The following is a 16,277-nucleotide window of genomic DNA, read 5'->3' on the forward strand; positions in this document are numbered from 1 at the left end:
TGCTTTTTGTGGATGAAAATTCTTTAGCATGTGACTCACACAGCTCTCATTCTCCAGCACGATACCAGAGGTAGTGTAGTTGTGGCTGGGAAAGTAGGTGAAGCAGGAAAAAAGCAAAGATAAATGACTACATCCTGATTCCTGTCTGAGACTGCTGCCTTAAGACAAATGGCCAGGCTGCAGTACCCAGTCAGAGCACACACAGCATCAGGCGTGAGCAGAGGAGTGCTGGCATTATTTGAGCCAATGCAAATAGCCCAGGACCAGTTGCCACAGCACCCAAGCAACCCACCTTGTTTGGCACAGACAGCCACGTGGCATGCTTATATACCTGTGCTAGAGTGCAAAGGGAAACGTGAACAAAGCTGTCCATGTGCAGGTTTAGCAAACCAAAACCAAATTACGAGGTCAGTAGTACTGCAGGCAATAGTTAGACCCTCAGTAGATTTACTTGTCAGAAGACTATGAAAGTCTTGGTATGACATAAGGGTACAAAACCTAACAAACTATGAAATGTCAGGAACTTCGGCTAAAACGAGCCAGCTTCCAAAATCCAGGTAGTTTTAGTTAATGTTTTAGGCACTACTTATTCGAATAATGTGATATGTGAGCATGGCAGTTTGGATCACACTGAACTTTACATTAGATATCTACAAGTTACTGCCACGTATAACTGGAAATGTTGGTCATGCAGAGAAAGAAAAGCCTCTAGTTAGAGGAATGTGTAATGCAAATATGTTATGCATGCAAGTGCTAAGTGCAGAGAGGGAGAAAATAGGAAAAAAAAACACTGATTGTATCAGCTACAGCTAAGGATGATGCACCCTTAGGTTAAAAAGTTGTTTGTTAAGGGTATACGTTCACAAGCTCCTCAAGTACAGCAAGTATCTTAAAGGAGAAAGCAGTAACCATACAGTAAAGGAAGCATACTCTGAGCTGTGTTTACAAGTGAATATAACAATGAAGCTGATTTTTTTTTTCATAAATATTTTCACTCTATAGAGTAAATCTTCAAAGTAGTGTATGGGAGTCATGCACACAAATCTCATTATTCTGAAAGCTGCTTATAAACTTTAGGCCCCAGAGTCAACATACCACAACACATTCAGAAGTAAAATTTCAAAGAGCTACAAAAGCTTCCAACAATTAGCTAATTTAAGGGGGGAAAATGAAGAAAAAATAGGATTGAAAAGGATTTAAAAGGGAAGAATTACAGAGGGGTTATATGTTAAGAAGGAGGTATTTGAAAGGGATTGAAAGGGGTACAGTCGGAAGTGGATGTGGTTAAGGCATGTGCAAGATTAGTTGAAGAAAAGTCTGGTAAAACTGGAAGTAGAAAGCAAATCCTGGGACAAATGAATATCGTTTCTTTGATGTATTTGGGAGCTGCGGGATTTATACATATTCAGCATCTGGCCTGTGGACCTTAAGCTTCATCACTACTTTTATCCAAGCATTCTTATTAAAATATAACCATTAAAAACTAGTATGTTGCACAGAGAGAGAATACCCAGTCAGTGGTACCGAACAGCAGACAATATTTCAGCCTAAGGGGCCTTAGAGAATTAAGAGCCATAACAGTAACGGAAGTTGCCACTTGATAAGAAACCTGGCTTACACAGTATTATTACTGCTATAGAGATGGGTTCTGAGTTTGAAGCTGACTTTCAAACATATCCTTTAAGAAAGAGGGTGAGATAAATATTAAATTTTTAGAGGTAATGAGGAAAGCTCTGGCATCCAAAAGACACTGCCTCTAATTAGTGCAGATCCTCCTTTTGAAACTCCTGCAGTATGTATTTATCTACAGATAAGTGTACTGGAAGTCCAAGATGAGTAGGGTGTGTGTGTCTGTGCTTTAGATCCCACTTACCTCTAGGATTAGGACACGTGTAACATTCTATAGGTGTCTTAGGAACAGACTCGACCAGTCTGTTCTGCTCACACTAAGCAAACACAGAGTAAAAATACATAATGGAGAGCATACACAGCAGCAAAGGAAGATAAATAAAGAGCTGAAATGGGTCAGCATGACAGCATTCAAACTTTGTACTCCCTGGCTGTGCTGCAAAGCCCATAGGATTTTATTTATTTATTTATTTTGCATTTTGCATGCTAAAATTTCAAAACAAGAGGGACAAGAAATCTGTGTCCTAACATTAAGCAGACTGATTTCTAAGATTACTCTTATTTAATTTTCATTGCTTTAGTCAGCCAATGCCATGTTCGGAGCATTGACAGTGTTGAGGTCCAACAGACAAGCACTGAGAGCATCATGGTCATAAAAATAAACACTGTCAGTAGGATATATAAAATCATGTATTGAATTTGAAACCTGACATCGTATAAGAATGAAGGAAGCCAGATGCATCTGCTAAGCATTTCGGGACAGATCTATTTAGTATCCTTCCTGAGCAATGTAACTTTATTTAAAAAATAAGGTAGGACAGTGCTGCAGAGCTAGAATAAACAGCAAGGCACACCAGGACTTTATTATGTCAAAATGAAAACATAATCTTTTCTACCTTTGTATTAAAATTCATCAGAGCAATCCAGATTTTTCTCTGAAGACTTGGTCTATGCAATCAGCATGAACACTGATGTTATTGCTATTCCTCTTTATGTATTGTGGTGTGGGAAAACACTTGTCCTCATAATGGAGATTGTTTTGGGTAGTTGAAAGTAGAGAATCATTTAACTGTACTCAGATCACTGAGTGGGAAACTGAAAATCGTGGTAGGCTCTCTGATAGACTAGAGCCTGATGAAGAGCCTGTATTACAAAAGAAACCAATCGTTTATGGATAGAGAAAGAAGAAGAAAGCTAACAAAAGGATGTCAGGAAAAGAAGGCTCTGGTAGAAGCTCTATATGATGAGAGAGGACTTCCTTATTAGATGCAGCAATTTCTCAGAGGCTTACAATGAGCTATTTTAATTTTTCAACAGCAATTCAAGTTGTGCAGCCACTCAAAACAGTGTAGTTCTTCTTAAGATAATTGCTTGCATTTTGCATGTGCTATACGTGCTTACTCTTTCAGAGTGTGCAAGTTATTGATTGCTCCTGCCTAACAATGCATCTCTATCTGGACTACAAAACATCTGTGTGTTCAATTAGCTGCTGTAGATATTGCAATGAAGACTGTGCCTTAACAGATTCTGAAGTCCAGACTCACGGATGTAGGAAATTTTTAAGTTACCTTTGATTAATATTCTCCTTGAATAATGAAGTCATGCTGTTCTGCAGCATACAGTGTATTAATGCTGAGTTTAGAGACCATATAATCCACTCAGATCACTCCTCTCTCCAGTGCCCATCTACTCCTGGCTGTTGGGCTGATAGGATGTGCTGCGGGTCCAAGTTAAAGCCAGAAGCAGATGGGAGCCCTTTTTTCCCACACTGCTGTCCACTGCTCCAGTAGGGAGCTTTGGTGAAAGAGTGCTTTGTGAATTGTGACTGCTTACACAGACATAAAATATTATTGTTCCCGCTAGCCTGTGTGCATTTTTACCTCCAGTCTTTTATGACCTGTCCGTGGGATTATCCTAAAGCATTAAGTGCAAGGCACTGGGATTTGGCACCTCCACAGCTTTCTGTGGAATCTGATGCATCAAAGTGCACTTTGCTGTAGTACATGCATCTTACATGCAGGAAAATCTGCTGTCATGGATTTAATGCAAGCTAAATCATGAGATTACTTCTAAAATTCTGTATGTAGATGTGAGGCTTGTTAACGCAGCAATCAGCTGGCCCACCACCACCACACATTTGAAGGGCAGGTAAATCTTAATGCAGGCAAAACTGGTAATGGATGCTGATTTTACTAATTCCTTCTTAGTGTTTTATTTTTTTTCTTCTTCTTCTGGAGGCATATTTTTCAACATAGATTTATTTTTTTTTTGTGTGCCAATATTGAGCATTTATGAATCCCTATGAACAGCATTTCCAGTTTTAGGAATCAACCCACACAGGAGAGGAAAATGAGGATGTGAAAATCTGCATCTTATTTACATGTATATTACTACTTAACTCCAAAGGTATCAGAAGCATTTAAGTGATGATTTTGATAAGAGCACTGTATTAAATACATTTTCTTTTTTAATTTATTTCATATGTAAGTAAAACACATAGTAAGGACGTAATTGGAAAAACTCTGGTCAAAAAGCATATGCTGTCCATTACAAAAATGCCTGCTTTTCATGCTCGGTATTTTAAGAGTATAGTAATAGACACACAGTAACAGGCATTTCATGTTCTGCAAGTAATATTTTGTCTTGTCTTTTAGTCCTATATCACCAGATGTGGAAAAAATCATCTGACTTTCTGCGTATGAAATGAATACATATTTATGGCACACTGATTTGAAGTTTCAGTAACTCTGTCCTCAGGCTGCAGCCTTGGTGCTGCTTCTGACACTCAGCACCCTGCATACCAATTTAGGATTGCTAATTAGTGCTCTATTTTTAGTGTTGTGATACATTCATGGTTCTATGTGTCAGTAGTGTTTCCTTCATTTGGTAAGTGTTGAATTATATACTTGGTGCCACTGCTTCATATGAGGAGTTCATCATGACTCAAGCACTTCCTCAAATTCTGAGTGTATATTCAAACTCTTTGTGATTCTAGTAATGACCGCAGAAGACCATGGACTAGAGTTTAAAGTGCAAAGACACAACTCCGTCCCTCTTTCCTCATCTGCAACAGGCTTTTGTGACACCCTTATTGTACTGATTTGTGTTTTCTGGTCATAGAAACTGACTGAATGCCATGTATACACATTTGGCTTAGAAACAAAAGGAAAAAGGAGTTCTTTTGACTAACATTGACTAACAGTGTCAAATTTAGAGATGTGAAGGCCACAGCTAGGAAACTTTATCCAAAAACAATTGGGGGTGAACTCCTGGCTCAACTCAAGTCAGTGGCAATGTTCCACTTGCTTCAAATGAAGGTGTTCACCCCTACTAAATACTCTACTATCCTAAGGGCTCTATAATTTGTTGCATAAACATTACATAAATAATGAAAAAAAAAACTCCTACTTGCCTTCAGAAAAGGGAAATTCCTCACCTAAGGTAAAAATCTTTGCTGCCAGGTTTCTGTGGGAGAAGCTGGCTGAGGTAATCCGACAGCGATGGAGTATTCTGGGATTAATTAGACGTGGCCTAGATACATGCTGGAGAGTATCAGCTCTGACCTAAATGCTGCAAGGAACAGTGCCTGTGTCTCTTCCTTTGTGTTAATCAACTCTGACACCAAAGGCTTAGCAGGGCAAGTTTGAAGAGAGATTTTGCGTATAAGAAAGAGAGGCAAATTGTTAAATTAATTTTATTCATTCTGTAATTCTACTCATTTAAGTCTAAAATGTATTGAAAATACGTTTAATCTTCCCCTTTCTTGCAAGTTAGTAAGAAGACAGTTTTTTCAAGCAATTAACCAAGAATTTACAAAAGCTCTGGTGAGAATCACCATGCTGTGCAGGTTTCCTCTAGCTTCTACTTTGCCCCAGAGCACCATTCCAGGAAGGGGAAAAATAATAATTACACTGATGCTGTGTTCTATTTTAATTATATTCCTACATGTCAAAATTGTTGATAGCAAACAATAAATGGAATCAGCTTCTTTTTGACCTAAGTCTTACAGGAGCATCTTTCCTTACTCAAAGGGCCAATTAATGGGAATAGAAACTAATCACTGACTCTTCAGTTCAATTAGAAATGATGTTAATTGGAATGAGTCTTTTACCACTTAATCTGTAAGTTGCAACTAGCTTCTAAACCCCCTTTTTCTAAAGGATATCCCCAAGCTGACCTGACTATTCTGAACGAAGATTTAGTTAAGGCAGCATTAAAATAAAAGTGCAAGCTAGAGATCTGCTTTCAGCCCATTGTATGAACCTGGGAGTTTGAGAACATATTTGGCTTCATCGGTCGACCCAACCAATTAGTTGTTAAGTGACTGCAGTCATGCATTAGAAAAGGGACTTGAATGGCAGTGAACTGCAAGAGCTGGAAACCCACAGTATCTGAAGATGGATGATGTCTTGTCACTGCCACTATTACTTGTCACAAGTGACTAAAAGGCAGTGGAGTTCAGCTTGCCAGGATGATGACTTTATTAAGGTTTTTTAACCTTTATTTCAAATGATTTTAGACAAGTCTAGGAATTTTGCCTCTTAAGACACAGAGACATTACCCTTCAGTTTGGGAAAAAGGATGGAAAACATTCAAAAATAAATAAGTATACATGTGCATATGTATCTACCTGAGCTAGAACTGTACAAGTTGGAAATTGTTTAATTCACATCAAGAATTAATTATGTATATAACTAAATAATTTTGAGTAAAGGGAGAAGCTTCCAAAAAACTGATACATCTCCATGTTGTACTCAAAGCCTTATGAAATCTATTTTTTTTATGATTATATTTAGTAAGAGTCTTGAATATGTGCAGTGTCATGATCCAACAGATGCTAGTTACTGCCTACAATTTCAGAATCCATTCCCATAAAATATGCCTTTCATAACAGTATAATTTCACTGACTTACATAATCAATACCTCTTGGTGTCAGATTATATCTAATAGAAATAATCTCTAATGTTTAAGAATTTCTCTCCAAGTAGCAACTCAAAGGAAACAGGCTCCTTAGCATCTCTGTGCTCGTTCAGGTCCACTTGGAATACTGGACACACAGTTGTGAAATGTGCAAGAAATTAAGGAAGTTTGAATTTGTCTAGCAATACTTTGCTTTGGTAGTGTAATTGCTACCAGGATTTTCCATAATAAATCTGTGATGGAAGCTGTGTATAGCACACTTGATGTGACTCGTGGTAATAGTCATACTTTTGTTGTCAGCTGCAGGTACCATGCATTACACCAAACGCCTTCCCCATTTCCAAGGCATCCAAGGAACCCAGCTGCAAATTAAGTCTGACTTCTCTGTGATCTTACTCTGTTGCCTTATTTTGGCGTTAACGCATAAAACTGTGTCCTGGGCTGGACTTTCACAGTAATTAATTGACCTTTTGTATCTATGTAAAATGAGGCAGAATACTCTTTCTGCTCACTCATCCTGTGGCTGAGGAGCAACAAAAGATGTCTGGCAACTTGCAACTGTTGTGCATCAGTGTGCAACAATAACAACCTTTGGTGGCCCTCCTTAACCCAAAGCATGGAGGGCTTTACCTCCTTTGTAACTGACATGTTTGACTTGCCAGTGCTTTACAAATGATTATTGTCTTCAGCAAAAAAGTTTAACTTTGAACATAAATATATTCAATATATATTGTTATCCAGCTGATTGAAGACCTTTAGCCAATGCAGCACATATAATACTAAATTAATAATGCCTGTGAATTTGGATGTTAGTTATCAACAGTTAATGAGTAAATAGTCCAGAGAAATAGGGAAACCTACTCTATTTGCAGTTGTTTGTATAATAGTTTGTTGTACCTTGAATGTACTTTACATCATGATAAAACTGTCCATTTTTTTTTAATTAACTCCACTAATTTGCTATATTTTAAAAGTTTTTAGGAAAAGGAAATTGGCATCTGAAATGTGGGTATTTACATGGTTCACTGTTCCAGCATAACAGAAACTGCAGCAACATATTTCAATTTTCCCTGCCCTAGATTCTGGAAATGATGCAACTTAATTTCTGTTGTAAGTGCTTGGGAATACGTCAACCTGAATAAGGATATTTTCTGGATCTGAAATACTGACACATCTGGCTCAAAATGCAGGTGAGAGTTCCTACAATAAAGCTACTTAAAGTATATATTTTGCTTTTACTTTTAAAATGACTAAGCCTTGCTCAGAATTATTTCAGTTTTCCTCACACTTAAATAAGACACCCACATACCAGACCATTCAATCTTCTATTTTAATGAGATCCAAATCTGTCTGGGATTGTCAACAGGCATTACAGTTTAGATTTTTTGAGGACTTGCAAATCCAGAAGAGGTTAAATTTCTGTAGACTAAAGCAACATTAATCATACAACACTGGCCATAAACATTGATTGGTACTCGATACCAGAAAGTGCAGCTGAAAAAAGCACATAGATTTTTTTGTTTTGTTTTGTTGATTTTTTTTTACAATCCAGTCTGTGGAACATGGGTGGAATAGGGACCAACACAAAATAATGAGCTCACCTACTGTTGTTGTGTAATAAAATATAGGATGAGCTAGAGGTGATATTGCAGGAGGGAAAACTAAGTAGGCATGACAGGAGTATGGGGGCTAAATATAATGACAGGAATTTCACAATGCGTTCTTTATAGAAGTGACAGAAAAAGCAAAGGAGGCAAACCATGCTGTGCCAAAAGCATTAAATCAAATCACGAGATACTGAAGAATAATTTTTGGTAAGACATGTATTGCTAAATCTCTGGCTTAAGAAAAAGATAAAAGGGAATTGTAGGAAGAATTGTATTAAGGACTAGTTATCATGAACACACAACAATGAACATGAAGCACATCTCAGTCTAGTTTGTAAGAACATGTCTCTCAGTAATAGTTAATACACTTATTTTATTAAAGTACATTTTATATAAAGAAATTAAGAAGAATTTTAAAGCCTGCAATTCGGTTCCTTTTTATCAACTTAAATATCAGTCCACTGTAAATATTTAGGGTGTAACTTTATCTCCACGGCAGTGTACGTCAGTCTCTGTGCTTCTGAATTATCCCAGGTGGTGAACACCTCATTAACCCCAAGTCCCTGCAATGGGGGCAGCATCAGCAGGAAGAGTGAGTGGATGGCAGAAGTCAGCATAGATGTGGCACCAACAGACCTGTGTGAATGCCCTACATAACTTTTCCACAGGTGCCAGTGGTCAGTTTGTGTAAGACCCAAAACAGCTGTATGTAAGACTCCTTTGCCTCTGTTTGGAGATAATAGTTTAAATGCAGATAACTCTAAAAGCATGGATGGTGAAGCAAGAAATGGTTAGGAAAAGGAGCTGAATGGAGCCAAAAGCTTTCATGAGCAGGAGTAGGAGTTGGAGAGAACGAGTTCAAGGACCAGCCTTCCCTGGAATAGCCTGCACCTTGTTTCTCACTGCTTGCAGCCATGCAGAAGTACTCATTACTGCCTTTGTCTTTTACTGAAGCAGGACACAGTGGCAAATGGAAAGTCAGAGAGCTGGCCAGGGCATGGGATCTGTCACCAAGCCTTCCCAGACCCTTTCTGAGCACCAGGCTTCTCCAGGCCCAACACATTTTCTTTCCATCTTCTCTTTCCCCTCCGCTGAGGCCACTAAAGCTTCCCTCCACGTTATAAGCTTTTTACATTACTGAATTGTAAATAAGTTTGGGGTGCTGTGATGAAATTCATGGGAAGGTATTAATCATTATACTGACAAATGTATTATAACATACAATTCCAGGCATAGACATGCTGATGCCTTTTAAAAGCCATGTTAAAATGAAACTTGCCCTCTTGTATTCAGGGCATTTGGTTGAGGAAAATGAGCTTCTGCCAGACAGCTGGTCTGTTTCAGCACTTTCTTAATGAAAGCATGCCTGAGACTGCCATTCTGTTCATGTGGAGTATATCCTATAGTGAAATACCACACGAAGTGAAGCATCAGCAGTTAATTCTAGAAACATCTAAGGGAAGTGTGAGTCCTCGAAGCCTATAATCCACTGTTAATTTCAAAGGCTCTGCTTGCGTACTCACTGAAAACCTTGTGTCTTCTCATGGCACTCAGCAGAAGGAAATTAGGCTTGGAACTGCTGACATGACAAGGGAGAACTAGGTGCTACGGGAAAGCTCTCTGCAGATGACCAGAATTGGGGGGGGGGGGCCTGTGCAGCAAAGTCTTTGCAGCACAGATCACTACATGATTTACACTGTGGTAGGTATTAAGGTTTTTAGGAATTTCCTGTCAAAGTCTGGGTTAATGCACAAGTAGAAGGCCAAGAAAGGCACATCCAACACTGAGCTTTCCCAGGGCTGACAGCTGAGCGGGGTTTTGACATTTGGAAGTGACCCCACTGCAGACATCATCCCCCAAATCCCCAGCAGTGAGGGCACTGAGTGGCTTAGGGGATTGGTAATTGGACACTTCACCCCAGGTCACTACAGCCTGGCTTCAGGAGCACTGGGAGCTTGCCATGGCTCAGATACCACTGGGTGGTTATTTGGAGGCATATGCAGAAACCTGCGTGCAATTTAAATGCAACAAGCAGCAGGCGAGTCCACATATAGGCACAAACATTATGACAGTTGCCAGCCTGCTAGAAACATTTGAGTGACAGAGTATTGGTCTGACAGAAGTTGATTAACTCCCTAATAACATATGGGTTTATTTCATGTTCAGTTTTAGCTGGATACTCAGAGCACCAGGGCCAGGACGGTCTTTCACAACTGAGAGAAACAATGTTTTTGTTCAGCCCTCTCTCCCCCTAGGTCATAAGTGACATTTTAAAGTGTTTTTGAATGTTAATGGAGGCAATTTAAGGACAACATTAATTTGAGTTTTCTATCTTAGCCATATGAATTCAGCAAGAGCAAAAATATATTCTGCAGATATTTTTAGGCACTTTCCTATATAAGAGAAACTAAGAGTGCAGCATTTGAAACCTCAGCCAGTCTTCAATGAAGATAAATACCTTCAGTGGGCTGGAAGAGCAAGCAACTGGAAAACATTACCGCCAAGGTCGGTATTAACCTGAAGCCTCTGGAGTGAGATCCACAGCCTGGTCAAAAGGTCGGATATTAGGAAGAATTTCTTCTCAGAAAGAGTGGTAAGGTAGTGGAATGGGCTGCCCAGGGAGTGGTGGCGTCACTGTCTCTGGAGGTGTTTAAGGAAAGAATAGATGTAGTACTTGGGGACATGGTTCGGTGGGCACAGTGGGGATGGGCTGGCAGCTGGACTGGTTGAGTCCGTGAAAAATGTAGCTGATGAGGCAGGCACAGGGTACAGTAAAATAGTGGCGAACGCACAACCAAACTCTTGGTCACTCTCAAGATTGAAGCTCTGTGGTGGTCATGGATGAGTTGCTCATAGATGAGTTTCAACAGCATGTAAGCTTCTGCTTAGAAGAAAAAAAAAAAACAAAACTTCTGTCCAGCAGCCTTATAAATGTGCAATCACATCTATGGAGTGGCACACAGGTCACAGCTTGACAGGCAGCAGCAGAGCGGTATCACACAGCCACAGCTCTGCACAGCGCCAGGAGGGATTTATGTTCTCCCTCTTCCTGCATGCACTTAGAGTGCCAGCACAGAAAACAGAAAGGGATCCCAAAACCAGAGAATAAAGCAAGGGAGGTGACAGCCTCTTGCTGTAGTGAAGTCTCCTGGAAGTGGTGAGAGCTGGAGAAATGCTTCCAGTCCTCTTGCTTTTGTGGAGTAAGAACATGTGCAGCCCCAGCCTGCCTTTCCCTGCCACTTAAGAGGCAACACCTCAAACCTGCTCACAACTGGAAGGGCACACCCTCAGCTTGGGGGGAGATGCTGGGGACCACTCTTTCAGACCTAAGGGTGTCACAGGGCTGGAGCTGCTGCCTACCCTGTGAATGCTGTGTTTCTGCATCTTGCTGCATGTCCTACAGCAGGGAAGGATCACACAGTGCCACAGTGCTGGTACAGGCTCCACCAGTAAACAAAGGCTCCTGCTCCAGGCGTGTCAGCTACAAAGGTCAGTGGGTTTGGCCCATTTCCCTCTGATGTGATCCTGTTCAGGGTGCAAGATCCTGTTGTATTCCAGCAGTGCTTTTCACTGAACAGTAATGCTCAGTATTGCTGGAGCTCACAGTGCATGAGGGTGAAAAAGCTGAAAAATGCAAAAGTGCACTGAGAGTGCTGAGAACAGAGGAAATGCAAAGGTTTTACACGGGAAGGACACAGGTTTTACATGGGAAGCATTGTCCTTGCATCACTGCACTTTGTGCAAGACTCGTGTAATCATGTTTGGGTGTGTATGTGTGTGTGTGACAGCCCTTCAGGGGAGGAAATACGATGCCTAACTCTCAGCGCAGAAAATTACTAACGGAATACGTGCAAAGCTGAGAGCTGATAAGATCTCTGTAATCTCCTGCTTAATCTGCTGCCCTCAAGAAAAAAATCTGTTGACTTTACATACAGCCTGGCCTGAGCACACAGCAGTACGGTGCTGCCCCGGCTGTGTCAGATTGATTAACGGGCTCGTGTTATCCTAGCCGCACGGGATCACAGCAGCCAAACGCTTGCATTTGGATTTTCCCCACCCGGTGACCTGAGTGGCACACGAGAAGTGTGTGCGAGGGGAGGGGAATAAAGAAATAAAGAGAAAAGAAAGAAAAAACAGAGAGGAGCCCCCGGCCCCCCTCCCGCCTCTCTCCGCAGGGTGCGGGGCGGCTCCGGGCTGCAGCAGGTGCGCGGGGAACACCGCTGGGAGCGGAGCCGGCGGTACCCGGAGCGCGGAGCCCCCTCCCCGGTGCGGGGCGGCCACGTGGAAGCTCGGCTCCCACCGCCGCCACTTCCTGCTCGCCTCGCCTCGGCCGTGAGCCCGGCGGAGAGGCGGCGGCGGCGGCGGCTAACGGGAGGAGGGGAAGGGAGGCGGGGAAGGGGGGAGGTTTTAAGGAAAGAAAAAAAAAAAGAGAAAAAAAAAAAAAAAAAAAAAAAAAGAAAGAAAGTTTGTACGTGCGGACGGGGGGAGAGGCGCAGAGCAGCGGGAGAGGCGGCGGCAGCAGCAGCAGCGCCGAGCCGCGCGGGGCGGGGGGGGGGGGGCGGAAGCCCGGCGGTGCGCGGGGCCGGGCGCTGCGTGCGCGGCGACGGCGGCGGGAGGCAGAGGGCGGACGGGAGGATGCGGCTGAAGCTGGGCTTCCTGCTGCGCGCCGTGCTGCTGGCGGGCAGCTTCTTGGGGCTGCTGCTGCTCTGGTCTTCGCTGTCGCCCCGTGCCGAGGAGCCGGCTCCCCCGGGACGGGTGAGTGTGCGGTGGCGGCGCCGGGCTGGGGAGGGGGGGCGGCGGCGGGCGGGACGCGGTGGGCGAGGGGCTGCCGGGGGACGCTTGCCCGGGCCGCGGCCTGCAGGCCCGAGAGGGGAACGCCGAGCCGAGGGGGCCGGGCTCGGCCCGGTGCCGCCGTGGGAGTGCCCGCGGCCAGGCCGGGGTCCCCGCGATCCGGCTGGGACCCGCCGTGGGGTGGGGGCCGAGGGCGGGCAGCGTCCGGAGCCGCGGCCCTGGTCGCTTGTGCGGTACTCCGGGTGGGTGTAGCTGGGGAGCGCTCGTGGCTCGCACAGCCGCGCCGCTGTACACCTAGCGTCCCGCGAGGAGATGGAGCGTGCCCTAGGGATGGCCCCGTGCCGACCTGCGGCTGCCGAGGGCACCGGAGCCTCTCGAGGTGCCTCTGGGGGTCGGGAGAGGAGAGTTGAGGGCCGAGGACTGCCGGCAGCCCCTGGCAGCGAGGTGATGTGCTCTCCTACGGGGAGAGCAGGTGTGGGACGGCTGGTGCCTGTTGGAGGAGGTGAGCCTGGAGGAGACTGGCCAAGATTACTGCAGTCTCGGATAAGTCGTTTTGTTTTATGGTGTTTATTTAAAAAGCGATCTGTTATGATGTGGTGGCTAATGATTTCGGTCCTGTGTAGCATGGACAATTGTCAAAGGGCAGCAAGCTGACATAATTTTTACTGTTGAACAATGGAAATGACTTTGGACTTCAGCAGATGCTCTGTCTTCTGAAGCTGTTACGTTTTGCTGTATTGTGGCAGTTACTGCTGAGATAATGGGCTATCACATTTTTTTCTTGAGATACACAGTTTATTAAGTGGTGAAGTTCCTGTAATCTGTTTTTTTCAGGCACAACACGGGCTCCTCTGTGTAGGGAGAATTTTTCAGGAATTTTATTTGCAAGCCTCCTGAGAAAACATCAAGAAATAAACATTTCATGTCAAAACCGGTTGAATTACTCATCCTGCGTAGGAAAGAGAGCGGACCTGCTGGCAAGCATCCTGTGGGGGAACATGGGTGGTGTTCTGGGGTTGCTGTGTTAACGTGTGCAGGTGCTGTAAGGACCCCGTGCCCATTCTCAGAGGTTGCTGGTGTGCTGAAGCCCTGTTCAGCTCTACTGATTTGGTGGGCTTTATTTGTGAAGTGTTTCTCGCTTGTCCATGTGGCATTGAAGGAGTCAGAAGAATTCTGGCAGCCCAGCCCCTGATAAAGCAGCTCTCTGTCTTGGTCACCTTCCTCCTGGCTAGAGGAGGAGGTGTTTGCAATAGCCACCTCAGGAAGTGATTTGGTCTTCGCTGGGAACAAATATAATTCTCTCAAGTAAACACTGTCAAAGATAATATCTAAACAGAATACACGGTTCGTTAGCTAGACCAACTATTTACTTTCATCATGATGTACTCAATAGCAAGGAACACATTCTATCATCATTCTTTAGGAGATGGCAGTATTATTTGTACACTTGCGCTTTTGTTTGCTCTCTCCTCTTCAGAGGCCTTTCAGGCAATGGGTCCCAGAGAAAACCTCAGTGCCACACACACTTTGAGGTCAGCAGATCCACGGCTGCTGGGCGAGAACACCGTGCACGGTGTGTGTTGGCAGGTGGGCTGCTGTGCTGTGCCTGGAACACACTGTGCATGTCTTGGTATGGTTTCAGCTCTCTGTTGCTCAGGGTGTAGTAATAGGTGGTTCCATGTGATGTAGGGCAGCTCAAGTGCATGTTTGCTCTGTTGTTAGCTGCAAGAAAGTTTGTCAAACCAGAGATGACAGAGTAATTCTTCTTCGCTTACATCACCCTCCTTTGCTTGTGAAGGTCTGCCCAGTAGTAATTCAGCTTCTCACAGCTAACCTTGGGCAGTGCCATCTCCATTTTGCTCTGTGAGCCCAGGCATGGCTGAGAGCACAATTTTAATAACAGTCAGGCATTAAAGAAACACAGATGAACAAATAGCTACCTTACTCTTTTTGTCTTCATAGCCGTGAATCTTTTCCTGCTTAGAGCAGCAAATGGGGATGGGATATACTGTAATAGTGAAGAATTTGTAGCAGTTTGTAACATTCTATCTTCAAATATTTATTAATTTATTTTCCTACTGATCCTAAAGGGTTTGAATGGTTTTTCTGAGAAGTGAGATGACTTGAGATACAGAGTTTCCAAAAGAAAAGTGGAGAAGTGGCAATTCAGGAAGGAAATGAGGACTAAGTACTAACAGTAGCACTGGAAGGTGGAGGTGGAAGACGGTTACCACAGATGGATACATTCACTGCTACTGAAAGTGTGTTCAGAACTTGGGAAGCAACACTTTTTTCCAGATACTCAGCCTATAGAGCCCTGTTTCTGGAAGATGTAATTCAGGGACAAAATGTGGGATTCAGGGGGAGGTTGAGTAAATACCAGCTTTTGTAGCAGTAAGAACACCTGCTATCTGGCAGCAAGGATTGCAAAGGTACTGAAATGTTAGTTAGGGGTGCACACGCTCTTGTTTATAGCTGTAAGAAAAGAGCAGTCAAAATCTTGGTAAGGTAATCATGTACATGTTGTGGAGTCTTCTGGATGTTTTTTGTTTAAGCTCTTCTGAATCAAGGATGACGATTTTGGAGCCAGCAGGAGACAAGTGAGAGCAATCTTCTTACAGTGAATAGCCTAAGGAGCTCAGCTATGGTGCTTGCTGGTCCCAAGTGTGATATGTTGCTAATGATCAGCCTCAGAGGTACAGCCTTACAAACTGGTATTGCCAAGAAGAGAATAGGAATGGGAATGCAGTAGGCAGAGCCAGTGGGCTGGAAAGGTAAAGAAAGATTCAAGGCTGAGAAGTTGAAAGCAGCACATCTGAAAGGAGCCTAGTGTAAATCTAGTGTAGGTCAACTTTAATTCTCCGCATCTGACTAATTGCAAAGAGTTAAAATGTTCATATCAGTATCCAGATGCTTTCAATTAATAATGCAATCACGATTTTATTTATTTGTTTATGATCTGCTTAGCCTTCTCAAGGCAGTGCTTGAAGGGCAACTTTGCATGCTCATGGATTTTGTGGCAGCACTGTAATTAGTGATCTGCTTCTTCTAATCTTTGTTGGACTGCTGTGGGAAGGTCATAGAAACTGCCCATAGGAAGGAGAGATTGTAGCAAAGTGGTCCAGAATGCTCTATCATTCACGGCTCAGGAAGCTTGTAAAAGACGGGATGGAAGTACACTGCTGACTGCAGGGATCAGAAATGTGGCGGTGAGATAGTAAAAACCATGAAATAAATTCTGCATTCTGAACTCTTCTCAAGTGCAGGGAGGAAAACTTCCTGAAACTTAAGTGTGTGCTGCATAGCCTGCTATTTGGGAACTGATTCTT

The 16,277-nt window shown here is 43.2% G+C and overlaps 2 protein-coding genes across 4 annotated transcripts in view; one reads left to right on the forward strand and one right to left on the reverse strand.

Annotated features, from left to right (window-relative positions):
* The window catches only part of HMGB2 (high mobility group box 2), a 397,943-nt gene that overhangs the window by 314,373 nt on the left and 67,293 nt on the right, over nt 1-16,277 (reverse strand). The gene's annotated exons all lie outside the window — the stretch shown is intronic.
* GALNT7 (polypeptide N-acetylgalactosaminyltransferase 7) overlaps nt 12,710-16,277 on the forward strand; it is a 63,224-nt gene continuing 59,656 nt past the window's right edge. For both annotated transcript variants that reach the window (XM_065736577.1, XM_065736576.1), the window contains exon 1: nt 12,710-12,912. In XM_065736577.1, the coding sequence (XP_065592649.1) occupies nt 12,793-12,912 (120 nt within the window). In that variant the 5' untranslated portion in view covers nt 12,710-12,792. The remainder of the gene's footprint in view (nt 12,913-16,277) is intronic.

Source organism: Cyrtonyx montezumae, unplaced genomic scaffold (assembly GCF_038088225.1).
Source record: "Cyrtonyx montezumae isolate F1298 unplaced genomic scaffold, pur_monq_1.0 scaffold_2, whole genome shotgun sequence".
Lineage (NCBI taxonomy): Eukaryota > Metazoa > Chordata > Aves > Galliformes > Odontophoridae > Cyrtonyx > Cyrtonyx montezumae.